We start from the raw sequence: 17,329 nt of genomic DNA, 5'->3' as shown, positions 1-17,329 counted from the left end.
GAGAGAGTGAAGGTCATGGGAGGATATAGCTGAGCATAATAATGTGGAGTCATCAGCATATTGTATACAAGTGGCTGATTGGATGGAAGATAGGAAATTCACCCTGGGGATCATGTCAGTCGCCCTGCTAGGCAAGGGTCCAGGGAAGTAAATACCGTGGGAAGAAATTGCCAGGGAATTTTTATGGCTAGGCTTGTATAGGCCCTAGGGCCAATAGCCTAGTACCAACCTATGAACCTATACATAGCCTATAAGACATTCTCTGGTTCAGCTCTGATGTATCTGCTATACATTCACAAAACAGATAGTACTAGAATTACCCAATCTAAGGATCTAAACCTTGTTTTTGACATAAACAATACATGTTGGAGAGACAGGTATGTGTCTCAGAGGTTACCCCTTCTCTGGAACAGACTCCCCATTCATGTGAAACAGAGCTCTTCCCTAAACCTATTCAAACACTATTTGGGCAAATGGGTGGGACTTCAAAAATTCACCCTGGCTTGTCACCTGTGGCCCTTATGGACAGAGGCAGTTTGTAGATGTCCTAAGGCACAGGCATATACCAAAGCCATTCTACCTTGTGAGTATTGATAAATGGAAAAACTGGGGCGTGATTGGCCAGGCTTAAAAAGTTTCTATGGCCATTAGCCTAGAAAAATCCTGTGATACTGTGAAATAGTTTTTGCATGTGGTATGAAAGTACTTCTCCTGTAGTACATATTTATTAAATATAGAGTATCATGAATAAGTGTGTGAGATCTACTTTTAGAACATATTAAACTTTCCCCACGGGCTAATGACAAGTAACATACTTGTGACCCTGTGTTTACTCTGGAAAATGAAGATTTGCAACTTTGTCTTAAATGTTTTTACAGAATGCATATCACTCTGCAGTTTGTCAAACTGCAAGCAATCTTATTATGTTTTATTTTCTTAGATGCTTATTTTATACGAGTCCTAAGTTCCAAAGAGACATAGTGATAATGTGAATTATATAAAAGTTATAAATTGAATAATAGAAAATGCTGTGTATAGAGGTTTACAAAACATGATTGTGAAGTGCCCTTTTATATGAAATCCCACATATTTGGTTGATGGGGGTTTTCACTTTATAGGGATTTGTTGTAACCTACACTTACTTTTCTATCCATTTGTATGTATTTAGTAGATGAGAAACGTACGGTAACTAGCTGGAGATAAAGTAATGTCAGTGGTATTAAAGCATCACATGACAGGTATGTTTACTCAGCCAGATAGTCCTTTGCCCTTTAATGGCTGGTATTTACAAAAGTATGTCTTACTGTGTACAGTTATGCATGCAGTTATTTTTGTGTGTCTGCTCTGTGTAGTTACAAGCCACTTATTTAAGTAAATATTTCAGTTGCAGTTCATACTCTGGTGTATCAGGTTTTATTATTATATTTTCTCTTTCCTGTCTGCAGACTCAGCAGTGTCAGCAAACACAGCATTTCCAAGAACTGATCTTAACAGAAGATGAAAAGAAATTGTTGGCCAAGGAGGGAGTCAGTCTCCCAAGTCAGCTACCTCTCACCAAAGTAAGACATCGCACATCATATCTTGTCTTATCACAGTCTGTTCTGGCTGTGTTTAAATAATGTCATCATCAGAAATAGCTAACAATATGAATCACAAATTATGCTTGCGTGAATAAACTAACATCATCTAGTTACTAACCTGCCTCAGTCTACCTGAATGTATGTTCCTCCTCTAGTACTACACTGCATGCTTTATTTATTTAACACATAAAATATAATGAAACATTTAGTTGGCATCATTTTCCTTTATTTACTAATGATACATTGTAAGTCAAAGTAAACGTTAAGCTTACTGATAAGCGAAACAATAAGTGACAGAACAAATCTGTGTCTCTTAGTAACCTGCTATATCATGGTGTTGGAAACCTACATGCTTTACTTCCAAACCTCTATGCTAAGAGTAGGTGTCTTAGCTGACTAGTAATTAGAATACATAATAACCAGCAGTGTACAAATATAGTGTATTCTTCTGAAAAATTCTACATATAGTTCCCTAAGTGTCAACAAACATTACTGCCCAGCAAAGAAAGGCTAATGACAGTGTAACTCCGTGAATCAGTTAACTTTTAATAATTGTCAGTAAAATATTGCTGACACTCAAGTTTTGAAGCTCGTTAAACTAATTGGCATGTTGTAGCCCTCAAATAGTAACTTTCGAAATGCATAAGGAAATGACATAATACATTAAAATACAGTTTAATGACATATGTTGACAGGCAAATGATGAAATAAAAACGGAGAAGGCTGTGAGCCTTTAATAAGTTTCATCCTCTAGTTCAGGGTGTAAAGCCCTTAAATTACAGTTACAAACTGGATCCCTGTACAAATTCACAACTGTACATGCAATAAATGGAACGCCAAAAGAAATACCTAACTAAAAGTATACAAGTCCTAAACAACATGTCCTGTGAGGACCAACTCAAAGCCCTGACACTATAGTCTGTATCCTACAGACTGCTAAGATGTGACCTGTGTCTGGCATACACGGCATCCTCTGACCCATTACTGATGGATTTACTGCACATCAGCAAGTCAAATGGTATCAGAAATACTCGGTCTAGCGATCTGAACCTCATCTGCGATATCATCAAAACAGTTCAAAGGGATAGGTATATCTGTCAGAGGATACCACTGCTGTGGAACAGACTCCTCATTCACATAAAACAAAGTTCATCCTTGTCTGTATGTAACTTAGATCAACATGGCTGAGAAACATCAAATTTACCCCAGGACTGCCCCCGTACTACTGATGAACTCATGCAGCTCCTAAATGCTTTATCCCATGCATGGGTCCCCTGAAATAATCATGGTATGATCCTAGTTATTCTTATCAGGGGTAATATACAGTTATTGACCATAGGATGGGTAAGGCCAAACTGTAACCAAATGGGGTAGTTTATTTAAAGCTTAAAAAGGGAACTTGGCTATGCTTAAAATGGCCCACAAGGGCAGCTGGCCTAGTACTTACCTATGAACCTAAAAGAAAATATACAGTTATGACTTATAGGTTAACTAGCTTATCAAACAAGTAACATTTAGAAAAGGTGGTTTATTATTATTCCTGTCACCAAACCCCACATGATGTATGTGTTTATATCAATGCAAGAGATGATGCGGACACACTGTTAGTGTTAAACATATGATGAATTGTTTTAAACTCTGAATGTCTTAGCCTTCTAGCAAGCCACTCAAACAATGTGAAAAACCACAGCAATGAACGTAAGTCTTCAGAAAAGCTTGACGAGCTGCCATTACTTTCTGTTTGTCCGGTATCACCTGACTAAGCAGTCACCTGTGCATGGTATATAAGACAGTACCTGATCCAGTTCTGTTTGAACTTCTGTGCCTGAAATGTTCCTGCTTGAGAAGCTAACAAGAGATTCATTTAATGATTTATTTATTTATTTCATTTTATTAACTGGGTAAGTGAGCTGGTTCTGGTTCGTGGGCCCTTTTCAGTCATGATTGGGGCCACATATCAGAAAACAATTAGAACAAAAATGTGTCCTGAAACCAGGTACAATAGATATTACAACAGTCCATACAAGAAGGTAATATAAACAGAAAGACATGAATAGGCACAAAATAATAAATACAGATTAACTTTTAAGTCTTTAAAAATCAGCATCAGTTTCCAGACAATCCATGCACTTGTATGCTTTCTCCGTTGGACTTCCATATCTAAAGAATTTAACAGGATAATTTGTACTGGGCATTTGATCTTCATTTAGGAGCAGTTCTTAATGCAACACAGCTTCAATTAGTGGCACAATTTCAGGAGTCTTTCTCTGCAACTCTGGCTATTACAGTTTTCAGTGTTTCTACTTTCTTGTGACAGGATTGCTCATCTTCATACGCCTTCAGCTTTGATACATTTACTTTACACAAATGTTATCAGTTCATTCTATAAGGCTTTCATTTTTCTCCACAAACAGCACATGACATTGATCCAGATGCTTTACAAACTAATTCAGTTTTTGGATACAGGTTTTATCATGGTTTTTGTACTCTCACCCTGTATCCAACCTGAAATTTATCTCAGGTTTCTACATTTTGTAGCACAGAAAAATTTCTTTCTCTTCCTATTTCCCAGATTTTCTTTACTGTGTGTTACTTTTCAGGCATTGCCATTGCAGCTGAAGTACGTAATCTGTTTGGCACATGATGGAGGGGAGTGGAGACATTGTGATTTAAATTGTTAAAGAAAAGGAGGTCACGGCAGTAGCCAGTAAAGGAAAAAGTAGTGAGAAAGGAAAACATAATCAGATCTAACAGAGGAATGGGATACCATGCTGGCATATCATAATATTGACAAAAGGCTAATTAAACTGTAAGATAAAACATCCACTATGCATAGTCAATGATGAAGAAAAAAAAGCATCCCCAGAATCCTGTAGCCTGTGACTCATTTCCTCCAAGCTTTCGTAAAGTCGTACCAAGTTATATATTAACATTGTCACTTGTTTTGTAAACAGAAGTATCTCTGAAATGTTTAACATCTAACTGGACAAAGGCATTAATCATAATCCTTTTGCAGAGGTGGAAATTGTAAACAGAAGTATCTCTGAAATGTTTAACATCTAACTGGACAAAGGCATTAATCATAATCCTTTCGCAGAGGTGGAAATTGTAAACAGAAGTATCTCTGAAATGTTTAACATCTAACTGGACAAAGGCATTAATCATAATCCTTTCTCAGAGGTGGAAATTGTAAACAGAAGTATCTCTGAAATGTTTAACATCTAACTGGACAAAGGCATTAATCATAATCCTTTCGCAGAGGTGGAAATTGTAAACAGAAGTATCTCTGAAATGTTTAACATCTAACTGGACAAAGGCATTAATCATAATCCTTTCGCAGAGGTGGAAATTGTAAACAGAAGTATCTCTGAAATGTTTAACATCTAACTGGACAAAGGCATTAATCATAATCCTTTCGCAGAGGTGGAAGTTCAGTGTGTACAGTTACTAACACAGGCTCGTTTTCTCATGAGCAACTGCCAGGAAAAGTTCATAAACAGGTTTTGCAATACCCAACAAACCACTGTTTCTATATGCAACAGAACAGGGTTTCTCTCCAAGCCATGGAGTAGATACTACCTTGTTTACATTTATCCATATAATTATAAATTAACTTAATGGGAGGTTATGTTCCTTTGACTTGCACAAAGCAAAGGATACTGACAGCAATCCTTTGATAATCTTAGGACTGTTTTACCACGGGCATACAAACATTTTTAAAGTTCTGATTACCACAAAAAGGGATTCTGTGTTTTCCATTGGGAAAACAATTATCCAGCTCTTTAAAGGACTGCTCTAGCCCTGCTACTGCTCTCAGAATGTATCAACCACATAGGAACCACATAGGAAAGCAATGTGGTGGTTTAAACCAAAAGTGACACAAGATAAAGCCACTATGGAGGTTTAAATCTAAACTACTACAATGTACTTTGAAGTTTTAACCTAAACTAATAGTACATGTACTATGGTGTGGCGTTAATGGTAAACTAACATACAACATGAATGTACAATGAGATACCTTCAAAACTTTGGTAATACAGTATGAGTGGTACTATGGTGGTTTAAAACTAAACTAAATTAATACAATATGAAGGTGCTTTGGGGGCTTAAACTAACACAATGTGACTGTGCTATGCAGGTTTAAAACTTAACTAACACAATGTGACGGTGCTATGGAGGTTTAAAACTAAACTGACACAATATAACGGTGCTATGGAGGTTTAAAACTAAACAACACAATGTGATGGTGCTATGGAGGTTTAAAACTAAACAACACAATGTGACGGTGCTATGGAGGTTTAAAACTAAATAACACAATGTGATGGTGTTATGGAGGTTTAAAACTAAACAACACAATGTAACGGTGCTATGGAGGTTTAAAACTAAACTAGCACAATGTGACGGTGCTATGGAGGTTTAAAACTAAACAACACAATGTGATGGTGTTATGGAGGTTTAAAACTAAACTAGCACAATGTGACAGTGCTATGGAGGTTTAAAACTAAACAACACAATGTGACAGTGCTATGGAGGTTTAAAACTAAAGAACACAATGTAACTGTGCTGTGGAGGTTTAAACTAACACAATGTGATGGTACTATTGAGGTTTAAAACTAACACAACATGCAGTTAATATGCTGTATGTTAAAGTTAAATTAACGCAATGCAAATATGTTACTCGTGATCTGCTAAAGCAATCATTCAGGACCAAATCTAGTAAAGTATTTTCAAAACCTTTTTAAATTGCTGCAACTATCTAGATTCATACTAATTAAAGATAAAACTAAAACCTTGCTGCTGAGAAAACTAAAATTGTGTTGCTCAAAAAAATTGGGTGGGGTCGGGTTTGTCGTAATGGTTAAAGTGTTTGCCTTTCAAATGCAAGGTGTGGGATTTGATTCTCAAATGGGATATAAGATTAGGCTTAAAATGGTCCAGAAGGGAAGTTAGTCTATCACTGACTTGTGAACCTATCTAGCTCACAAGTCTTAATTATTTCTACTGAGAATATTATAGTGCAAGTAACCAGCTTTAAATAGTTTGACATACTGTTGGGCTCTGACCTGAAATTCATATTAATCTTAAGCATAAAATTTTAAACATCAAGGTCATCTTTCTAGAGTAAATTACTTACTCAAGGATTTAAGCAGATAGACATTACCTAATTTCACTACTGTGCCCAGACTCCTGTTATATCTCTATATTCTGGTTTCAAACTGTGATGTTAATCTGTAGCACAAACAAGAAATGACCTCCAAGATAACAACTAAATTTAGTAGACATAAGAAAAATAAGTATTACTGCTTTCCTCTGTCAAGTAAATGACATTACTCCACCTTCTGTTAAATAACATCTTAAGCTTCTTTGCCAGTCTACAACTAATTCCATCTGTGTGGTATACCACAATTAGATGCTAGCATATTATTACCGCAATTAGATGCTAGCATATTATTACCACAATTAGATGCTAGCATATTATTACCACAATTAGATGCTAGCATATTATTACCACAATTAGATGCTAGCATATTATTACTGCAATTAGATGCTAGCATATTATTACCACAATTAGATGCTAGCATATTATTACCGCAATTAGATGCTAGCATATTATTACCACAATTAGATGCTAGCATATTATTACCACAATTAGATGCTAGCATATTATTATCACAATTAGATGCTAGCATATTATTACCACAATTAGATGCTAGCATATTATTACCACAATTAGATGCTAGCATATTATTACCACAATTAGATGGTAGCATATTATTACCACAATTAGATGCTAGCATATTATTACCACAATTAAATGCCAGCATATTATTACCACAATTAGATGCTAGCATATTATTACCACAATTAAATGCCAGCATATTATTACCACAATTAGATGGTAGCATATTATTAACACAATTAGATGCTAGCATATTATTATATGTCAAATGCAAGCATACTTTTGGAAATGTCATTATTTCACATACTACCTGCAGTCAGTCAAGGATCAATATCTGGCAGCATGAAATATGTTCTAAAACAATTCATAGAAACCCAGTGGGACCATATATGTCAATAACTGAAAGCATCCCGTTATGCTCTTTCAATATCTCACAATGCTGTCTACCATATGACTTGCCAAATCCGTCTTTTCTTTTCACTGCACAGAGTATTCATTTCAGTTTTCCTTCTGGTAAGCACTTTCACTCTGGGCTTTACATCTTCAGACAATACTGTGTAAAGTGCAATGCAGCTATTATTTTATGTATATAAACTGTATAAATGTTGTGATATGTATTTAATATACTTTGTAGATGATATGAAGTAACATCTAGATACTTTTGTGGCTGTCATCACTATATATGTTAATACTTTACTCTGTGTGATAATTTTAATGCCATGTTAACTTTATATTCTTGTTAATTTTACAACTATTATATTGTAATGGTGGAGCTTTTCTCCCTGATCCTTGTCCAGAAAGGACACCTATCTAACAGGACAGTCCTCAAAATGTAATGACATAAAGCTTTCCATAGATGCAACAACACTGCCAGGGAGGATGGAGGATTTTGCTAAAAATGTAGTAAGCAAGCACAGACCACATTGATAAAGTCCTTAACACTTGACAGGCTTGGAGGTTCTTAACAGGGAAGTTTATTTCTTCAGTGTAATTTAGCTACCTTCCATATTTCTGACTTGTACCTTTTTGGAAAGATGATAAGATTTTATTTCCAAATCTGTAGATAAAAGGCTTTGGTTGTCAGCTTCTGTTCTGCTTTATTGACATTTGTTTTGTCCTGGTCTGCTTTGTGTCTGTTTTATTTCTTCCTCCGTTAAGGAACATCATCTTATATACTATACTCCCTGCCTTTCGATAACTTGCATTTTCTGCTTTCAGCACCCTCATTCATGCCTTTTGTCCTTTGGATATTGGCAGCAGGAAATGTGGGCACAGGGTGAGTGGGGCAACTGCCTTGGGTGCAAAGTGTTAGGAGGGCAAAATCAGCTGCTCCTGATCTGGCTTTTAAAACAGTTTGTTACAGTTAAGTAAAAAAAATCTTTTTTATGCTAAAACCTGAGCACTGCAATGATCCATGCAGGCAGGGTATAAATTGTACCTACTGTTTGCCACAGAGTAAACAAAGAATTTTTTTTAATAACCAAAACCCGAGCTCTTGGTGCAGGCAGGATATAAACTGTAGCAATTGTTTGTTAGATTTGTAACAAGCAATTTACTACAGTTTAAAAGAAGATTTTTTAATAAGGTATGTTGAGAAGGGTCGGGGACAGGGTATAGGAGTGGGACCTGATTGGCTGTACATGTCATGCATTTGATTGTGTGGTTGCTGTGCCAGTAGAAGGAACATCCATTTTGTCTCTTCAGCAGAAGGGGGGGGGGTGGATTTGACTGTAATAACTCATCAATGTAATACAGTAAAGTGTTTTTTTTTTTTGTTTCTTTACTTGAAGAACTGGGGGGGGGGGGCATAGCTCTCAACTGATTCAGGAACAGATCTTAACAGAATCAGGGACAAATCTAGGGACGATCAGGGACACTTTTTAAAATATTAGTACTATCAAGCTGAGATGTTGACAGAATAGAAGAATGTGAATTACTACACATTTCTACAGTAAAATAAGTATATTAACTCTAGTTGTTGCCATTATTTATTGTGTGATTCATCACCTTTTCTCCAAAAGCTACCAGTTTTAGGAGGAATTAAGGGGTCAGAGCTAAAATCTGAGTCAAAATCAGGGACATCAGTAAGCATCAGGGAGAGTTGAGAGTTATGGGAGTTACTGGTTAATGGTACCAGCACTGGATACTGGTTCAGTCAGCTATGCTTTTGTGTGGGAATGCTAGTTTTAAGCCCACAACTAGTTTATCCTCCCAGAAGAATGTTCTTATACATGAAAACATTTAAAAGCAGACAATGTGTCTTCATTTTGGGCACAGTTTGCCAGCTGTAAACCAAGTTCTATGAATGGATAGTCTATTCCACATAATTTCCATTGAGTCTGCTACCTTTAGAGTAACAAACATGGTGTTGTCATTTATTTTATATACACGCTCTGTAATTTATGTAGCAAGATGGATTTGTAATGATTTATCTGCAAGTTGTAAGTGTACCGTTGCACTGTTGTATATTTCATGTATTCGCTTAGAAAATGTATTGGTGTCTACTTTTTTAGTATTTGAAAATACAAACAGCCATATTCTTTGTATACTCACACTAACCTGATCTAAGTCATAACTTGGAATGTGTAACAAATGAACAAGCTTGTAAGTAAATTAAACTGTCTGAACAAGCCTGGGAACATTCAAGGCACTCAGATCTGGTCTATTATGAAGACATGTTTGACATGCTGCAGAAAAACACAAAGCTTAGAAAAGCAGTAAGCAGACATGACAGAAAATTCAAATGTTTTCCTACTCTAAAGGTTGTGCAAGTCCAAAACAAAATAAGTAAAATGTAAACGAATGTAGAAATCCCACTCTCACCTTTTACATGTGTGTCATCTTAGCTTATAACCAGACCATGAAAAGTGAATGGTTAAAGTTCTACTTTCTGATAATGTCTCACAACCAGTTTTTGGCAACTCATCTGAATTTCAGTTATGTTGTTTCCAGTATGAAGAGCGCATTCTGAAGAAAATCAGACGTAAGATCCGGAACAAGCAGTCAGCACAGGAAAGTCGAAAGAAGAAGAAAGAATATATTGATGGATTAGAGACCAGGTATGCGAAAGCTAACAGCTTATACCTTCAGCAGGAATCTTTATGTTAAACATTTTACTACTGTTTCTGTTTTAATAAATAAGCTTTTCTACATTAACTAATGCATGAAATATCCAGACAATTAAAAATGCAGGTGACATACAACATATGAAACTGTGAAACTTTAATATTAGCTAATAACTGCTGCTAATTGCTGACCATTTAATGACAGTGCTTTGCAAAACATAGAAACTTGCAGGATAAACATAATTTCTTTGACAGATACCAGTCTCTGGAGATTACACAGCCAATTTATAAAGATATAACATTTTATAATTCATTTTATCCTCAATTTCTGAGAGACTTGGTTGGCTACAATCACCTTCATTAGAAGCTGAAGTTCATAGGTTCATAGGTTCATACTAGGCTATCTGCCCGAGGGCATTTATAAGCCTAGCCATAGTTTTGTGGCTTACGCCACCCCTTAGTTTGGAGAAACTATGCTCATTATTTAGCTGTGCCTCTGTCGAGCAGTGACACTGAGGTAACCCCTGGGGTGTATCTGCGATCTCCCATCCATTGGTCAAGATTCCTCTTGAACAAGGCCAGCGAGGTGCTCTGCCTCACATAATCCAGGATTTTGTTCCACAGCATAGGGAGTCTTTGGGTGATGAATCTATCCCTCCAGCACGTCCTATTAATAACCGTGTCGAGGTTTAAGTCACCCGCCCTTGTGGCTCTGAGGGATCTAGATTTTTTGAGATGAAGCATATTCATCAAATCTGGGTTTGACATGGCCTTGTATGTCGGGCATAGGTCACCTCTGAGTAAGCGATGCGCAACTGAATATAACTGGAGTTCTTTCAGTCGTGCAGCATAAGACAGATTTTTGAGACCCTTTATCCTTTTGGTGAAGAACTTTTGTGGCCTCTCCAGCTACTGCAAGTGTCGGGTCAGATACATTCCGAATGGGGCATTGTACTCGATCATTGGTCTGATGAGTGATGAGTATAGGGAGACTATGACTTCCCTTGATCTAGATGTGAATCCCTTCATGATAAGGTGGGCAATGTAGAAGGTCTTCCTAACTACTTTAGCAATATGAGTGTCGAATGAAAGGCTACTGTCAACCTGGGTTCCCAGGTCCCTAATAACTTCTTCTGTGTTCAGGGGAGTTCAAGTTAAATGCAAACTTACAGTATTGTATTTTAGTCTTCTGTTAAGTGCAAACTTGCAGTTTTAAAAGTACTGTATTTCATTTTTTCTGTTACCTAATTGTTTAATTGAATAGTGTGCTGTGTGTCTCTCTGCTATAAGAGGGGGTGGTGGTCTTCTCACTTCTTTGTTATCTGATATTTAACTGTTAGCCTAGAGGGCTTCCTCTGTACTTTAAGTGCTAGCCACAAAGTTAGAGAATTCATTTTATGCTCAATTTCTGAGAGACTTGGTTGGCTACAATCACCGGCATTAGAAGCTGAAGTTAAGTGCAAAGTTGCAGTACTGTATTTTAGTCTTCTGTTAAGTACAAACTTGCAGTTTTAAAAGTACTGTATTTCATTTTTTTCTGTTACCTAATTGTTTCATTGAATAGTGTGCTGTGTGTCTCTCTGCAGTTAGTTCCCCACCCACCCTCTCTGTTCTTGTCTTGGTGTTAGTGTTGGTGGCTGTGGAATTGCCCACCCCTCCTGTATGTCTGTATTTGAACACTCCTCCTCGGTCCATCTCATTTGCTCACTTAACCGAGTACAGTGAGATCATATTCTAAGTCTAGTGTTCACTCTACTTAATACAGAGATAAGATTTGAGAAGGCCAACCCACTTAGGTTCTTCCTTCCTCTTTCCTTGCACTTTACTAACAAAAAAAAAATTGCACTTTATTCATCTGCTTTTACTGTATTTGTGTTTCCTCCTACTTTATTTTGCTTTTCCCTCTTCTTAAAGGTATTCAGTTTTATTTATTCTGCTGCATTTATTACTGCTTGGTAGTAGCCTGATTAAATTGTAACTTTTATTCTAAGTCTTTTGGTTTAAGCACTTTGGCTTCATACAGGTTGTGTTACATTAAGAAGGTTTGTGGTCTGCACTGTTGTGGCAGGACAGGTAGCTCACATCCTTCTAAGCTGGGCATTGCTGATTGAAGGCTCAGTGTCTGCTATTCTAAAACTGTATTAGTTCTGGTTTAAGCACTTGTGCTTCAGGCCAGTTATTCTACATTAAGAAGGTTTGTGGTCTGCACTCTTGTGGGAGGAGAGGCTGGATTCTGCCCTAATACATTCATTAAATACACAATCATTCACTGTATTTTTCACACTAGCAATAATATCATGTACTTGTTTGACAGTAATTCTAGCATAAGTAGAAATATCATCTAACATGTTATTAATACTGTCAAAGTAAAAACTCCTCTCCATAACAACAATTGCCCCGCCTTTGTCCGCAGGGCGAATAACTATGTTCTCATTTTTTCATAAGCCCATTCAGGGCTGCTTTCTCATCCAAAGATAAATTATTAAAACCACAACACCTATTAGTATTATCTATCAAAGCTCTGATGTCATCCTCACACATCCTAGAGAATGCTTCAACTAAAGGATAATTTTGAGGTTCAAAACTGCTATGCTTGTTAAAATTCCGAATAACATTACTAGCAGTTTCAGGAAAAATCAACTTGAGCATCAAGTTTCTATTAAACAACTTTAAGTCGATTATTAAGTGTATTAATATTGAATTGGCTCAGTATTTAATTGTTGAATCACCCTGCATTCCTAGTTTTCATGGCCTTCCAAAGATCCATAAGGACCCTGTGTCTCCCTCTTTCAGACTGATAGTAGCAGGTGCTGGGTGGGCTACAGAACCTTGCTCAATTTTTGTGGAGAAGCAGTTGAGACCCGTTTTGGATAAGTCTAATGTAGTCCTGCGAGATTCTAAACATTTTCTACAGAACCTGTATTCACATTTAGAGCAGAATACAACATCTTCTGATTGTATGATGGTGACCATGGATATTCAATCCTTGTTTACCGTCATACCTAATGAGTTAGGTATTGAATATGTGAGTAAATACTTATCTCTGCATAGTGGCTATGATGGCAATAAAATAGACTGATTTGTCTACTTATGGAGACCATCCTTGAAAATAATGTGTTTATTTTCGATGATTGTTATTGTACCCAAACCTTGGGCGTAGCTATGGGCACATCTTGTGCCAATAGCTACGCCAACATAGTGTTGGCATATTGGGAGGACATGTTCGTCCTCCAAGGGCATGAATTCCTTAGCTTGATCAGCTTTTACAACCATTTTGTAGATGATGTTTAGATGTTATGGAGTGGTAATGAAATAGATCTTGTTAGATTCATAGAATACTTACATGGGCCTACAAATATTTTGAAGTTTACTTTTAAGTATTTTAGATCTACTGTGGACTTCTTGGATGTCACGGTGGACAGAGATATTGATGGAATTTTTAGCACAAATTTATTTAGGGAAGAATGCTATAGGAATTCATTTCTCCATCGAACTAGCATGCACCCACCTCACATTTTTCACAATATAGTGAAAGGGCAAGGGATGAGAGTATCCCACCTAAATAATGATGACCAAAGATTTGAAGAAAAGAGTGTAAGTTTGGGGACACACTTTAGTAGGAGAGGTTATAGAAAGAGAAAAATTGAGTTGGGTGTGCATGCTGGGGCTGAGTTGAGGGGGAGTAGAGCAAAACCATACTTTAGTGCAGCTACTGATACTTCAGGAGCCAGAAGTAAACCGTCTGATTCATTGACTGTCACATTACAATTTAATAGTGATACTAAGGCAATAACTGAGATTTTTAAGAAACATTGGCCTATACTTCTTACTGATGATAAGATTAAAGGAATAGTTGGGGAAAGACCTAAGTTTAGGTGTAAAAATAAGAGGAATTTGAAACAAATGTTATGTTACCCAGATAATAATAGACATATAGATAGGAGTCCAAATGTCTGGGGTACTGTCCCCTGTGGTAATTGTAATTTCTGTGACTGCAATGAGACTGATAATAGTTTTGTCAGCCCCAATGATGGACGTAGGTTCTGTTTTCGAGTATGTGCTGATTGCAACACCAAGGACGTGATCTATTTGGCACACTGCATTGTATGTTCCTCGTTTTATGTAGGGAAGTGTAATCCTAGGTTTAAGGATAGAATAAGGGAGCATACCTATTCTATTAGAATTAATTATAAGAATAACACATTGGCCAAGCACATCATGTCAGAAGGTGAACATCATACATTTAAGTTTCAAGTTATCGATAAGGTACATGAGTCTCTAAGTATGGGAGACATTCGTAATCATACTGAAAGGGTGGAGTCAACATGGATCCTTAGGATGCAGTCTTACAAGGGGACAGGCTTGAATGGTCAGGTTCCATTGAAACCTGTCCTTAAAGCAAGGAGATTGTTTAGATGAAGTTTTGTATATACTTTGACATTATTTATTTGTGTGTGTGTGTGTGTGTGTGTGTGTGTGTGTGTGTGTGTGTGTGTGTGTGTGTGTGTATATATATATATATATATATATATATATATAGAGAGAGAGAGAGACAGAGAGAGTTTTTGTACATATTTCTAATATATGTTTTATATGTATTTATGTAAGTTTATTTCATTTTAGTTAGAAGTTGTACAACTTATAATATAAAATATAGTATTGTGTTTTAATTTGTTTGAGAGGTATGGCATGATATGTGATTTGATTGGTCAGATAGTAGTATATAGGAAGTGGTCTTTTTTCTTTTTAACATCTGATGAAGCAGTGTTGGAATACAACTGTGAAAGCGCTAATTCCGTTTGAATAAATACATTCATTTTTATTGGTCTACGTTGCAGTTCGTATCTTTAGTTTGTGTTGTAAGTCGTGCATTCCAGATACTGTTTTTTACATTGGACTTGTTTTTTTGCTCTGTATCTGGATTTATTCCTTTCCCAGTGGCTTGTTTGTTTGTTGTTCATAAAGAAAAAATTATCAATTTCAACAATTGGCTAAGTTTCTAGTGTCATTCAAAGGGGATCCAGTGTGTGTCCACCTGGGATGACATGCTCGACAAGCCATGCTGCTTCGCTAGAGACAGCTTGAACCTATCACCCTTAGGCTTTCGAATACTGGCCAAGGCTCTTGCTTAGGCAAGGCTCAAAAGACAAACCCATTGCTGTAAAATAGCACAAGTAACAAAAAACTGAGGGTAATGCTACACAATGCCAGAAGTCTAAACCTCAAAATGCACGCACTTGAGGCATTCTTCAGTATGGAGAAAATCGATATCTGTGCAGTAACAGAAACCTGGTTTAAGGCTCCAGAGAGCACTCCAGCACTACCAGTTTACAACTCATACCATGCATTTTGGCCACAGAACCCAGACCAAAATACAAAAGATGGGGGCGTATCCATATTCATCAAGGATATCCACACCTCCAGGTTAGTGGCACAGCACGATGCTTCAGAGATCATCCACGTGCAACTAACAATGGGCAAAACTGCAATTCAAATTGTAGCTTGCTACAGATCACCCACCATGTCCCAGGACCCCCATTCGCATTTCTGGAAACACTGGGAAACATAAAGGTCCTACCAAACACCCTAATATTGGACGATTTCAATTACTCAAACATTAACTTGGAGAACTACTCAAGTACTAACTCCGTTGCCCAACATTTCCTAGAATTTATAAACTCAAATACACTGGATCAACTGGTCAGCACTCCCACCAAAGGTGACAACATATTGGACCTGGTCATCACCAACATGGGCGACCGTTGTTCCACACCGGAGGTCAATCCCTCGCTGGTTAGATCTGACCATAAACAAATCACTTTGGATATCCACATTACCCCCACCCCCGGACAAGGAAACCACCATGAAAAACTTTTCAAAAGCAAACTTCATGTTACTTAAGACCCCGGTGGAAAGTTTCAAAGCCCCCATGCTAAAGGATAATGCTGTCCAAGCTGCAAAATCCTTTACTAATGCATTCTATGGGCACCTACAAGAATGCATGGATCATGCTATCCCAAGCAAAACCAAGACTCACTCCTCCAAGGAAAGGAAACCAGCCTAGTGGACCCCTGCCATAAACAAGCTCTACAATAGAAGGAGGAAACTAGTACAGAAAAGAGTAAAATCCCAAGAAGGGAAGACATCTGTGATCAGTATCAGCAAGAAACTATGATCCCTCATAAAATCATCCAGGGCGAGCTTAGAAAGAAAAATTGCCAAGGACTCCAAGGATAACCACAAGACATTCTTTAGCTATGTCAAGAATCTAAGTGGTAATGCTTAGATCTGCTTGGAGTTAGTGCAGAATGGCACAAAATACACTGAACCGACCGATATTGCCAACATCCTGGCAGACAGTTTCAATGCAAACTTCATCCCCCCACCACCCCCAAAAGGGCCCATAACCATACCAGAAGAATGTAGACCCCCTGAAATCACAGACACTAACACAGCATCAGTGGGACCGGACGCTGTCCCAGGCTGTGTCCTACATGAGCTCAAAGATGAAATAACCCGTCACCTAAACACACTGTTCAAACTCAGCCTCTCCACAGGCTACATAGCCATAGAGTGGTGCACAGCAATGGTTATTCCACTCCACAAAGGTGGAGCCACAACAGACCCCCAAAACTATCTCCCTGTAAACCTCACTAGCTTGGTCTGCAAGGCTATGGAGCACATCATCATGGAACTCATTAACAGAGAGATTGGGAACCTCCAAACACTGGACCCTACCCAGTTCGGCTTTGTTAAGGGTAGATCATGCCTCCTGAACCTGGTGGACTTCGACAGTTACCAAGGCTATAAATGTGGGAAAGGTGGTACACACAGCCTACCTAGACCTCACAAAGGCCTTCAACACCATTCCCCATTCTGGTATTATAGACAAGCTCACCAGCCTGAACATAAACCCCTACATCACAAGATGGGTTGCCAACTGGCTCATGGACAGAACCCACATGGTGAGAGTTGCGGGAGCTAGGTCTGACTCCAAACTGGTT

The 17,329-nt window shown here is 37.6% G+C and overlaps 1 protein-coding gene across 1 annotated transcript in view; it reads left to right on the top strand.

Annotated features, from left to right (window-relative positions):
• CREB3L3 (cAMP responsive element binding protein 3 like 3) overlaps nucleotides 1-17,329 on the top strand; it is a 916,737-nt gene that overhangs the window by 636,283 nt on the left and 263,125 nt on the right. The window contains exons 5-6 of the mRNA XM_044090600.1: nucleotides 1,446-1,559; nucleotides 10,213-10,319. Of these exons, the coding sequence (XP_043946535.1) occupies nucleotides 1,446-1,559; nucleotides 10,213-10,319 (221 nt within the window). The remainder of the gene's footprint in view (nucleotides 1-1,445; nucleotides 1,560-10,212; nucleotides 10,320-17,329) is intronic.

The sequence above is a fragment of the Protopterus annectens genome, chromosome 13.part0, assembly GCF_019279795.1.
Source record: "Protopterus annectens isolate FY-2018-M chromosome 13.part0, PAN1.0, whole genome shotgun sequence".
In the NCBI taxonomy this organism is placed as follows: Eukaryota; Metazoa; Chordata; order Ceratodontiformes; family Protopteridae; genus Protopterus; species Protopterus annectens.
This window is presented reverse-complemented; position numbering and strand designations above follow the sequence as displayed.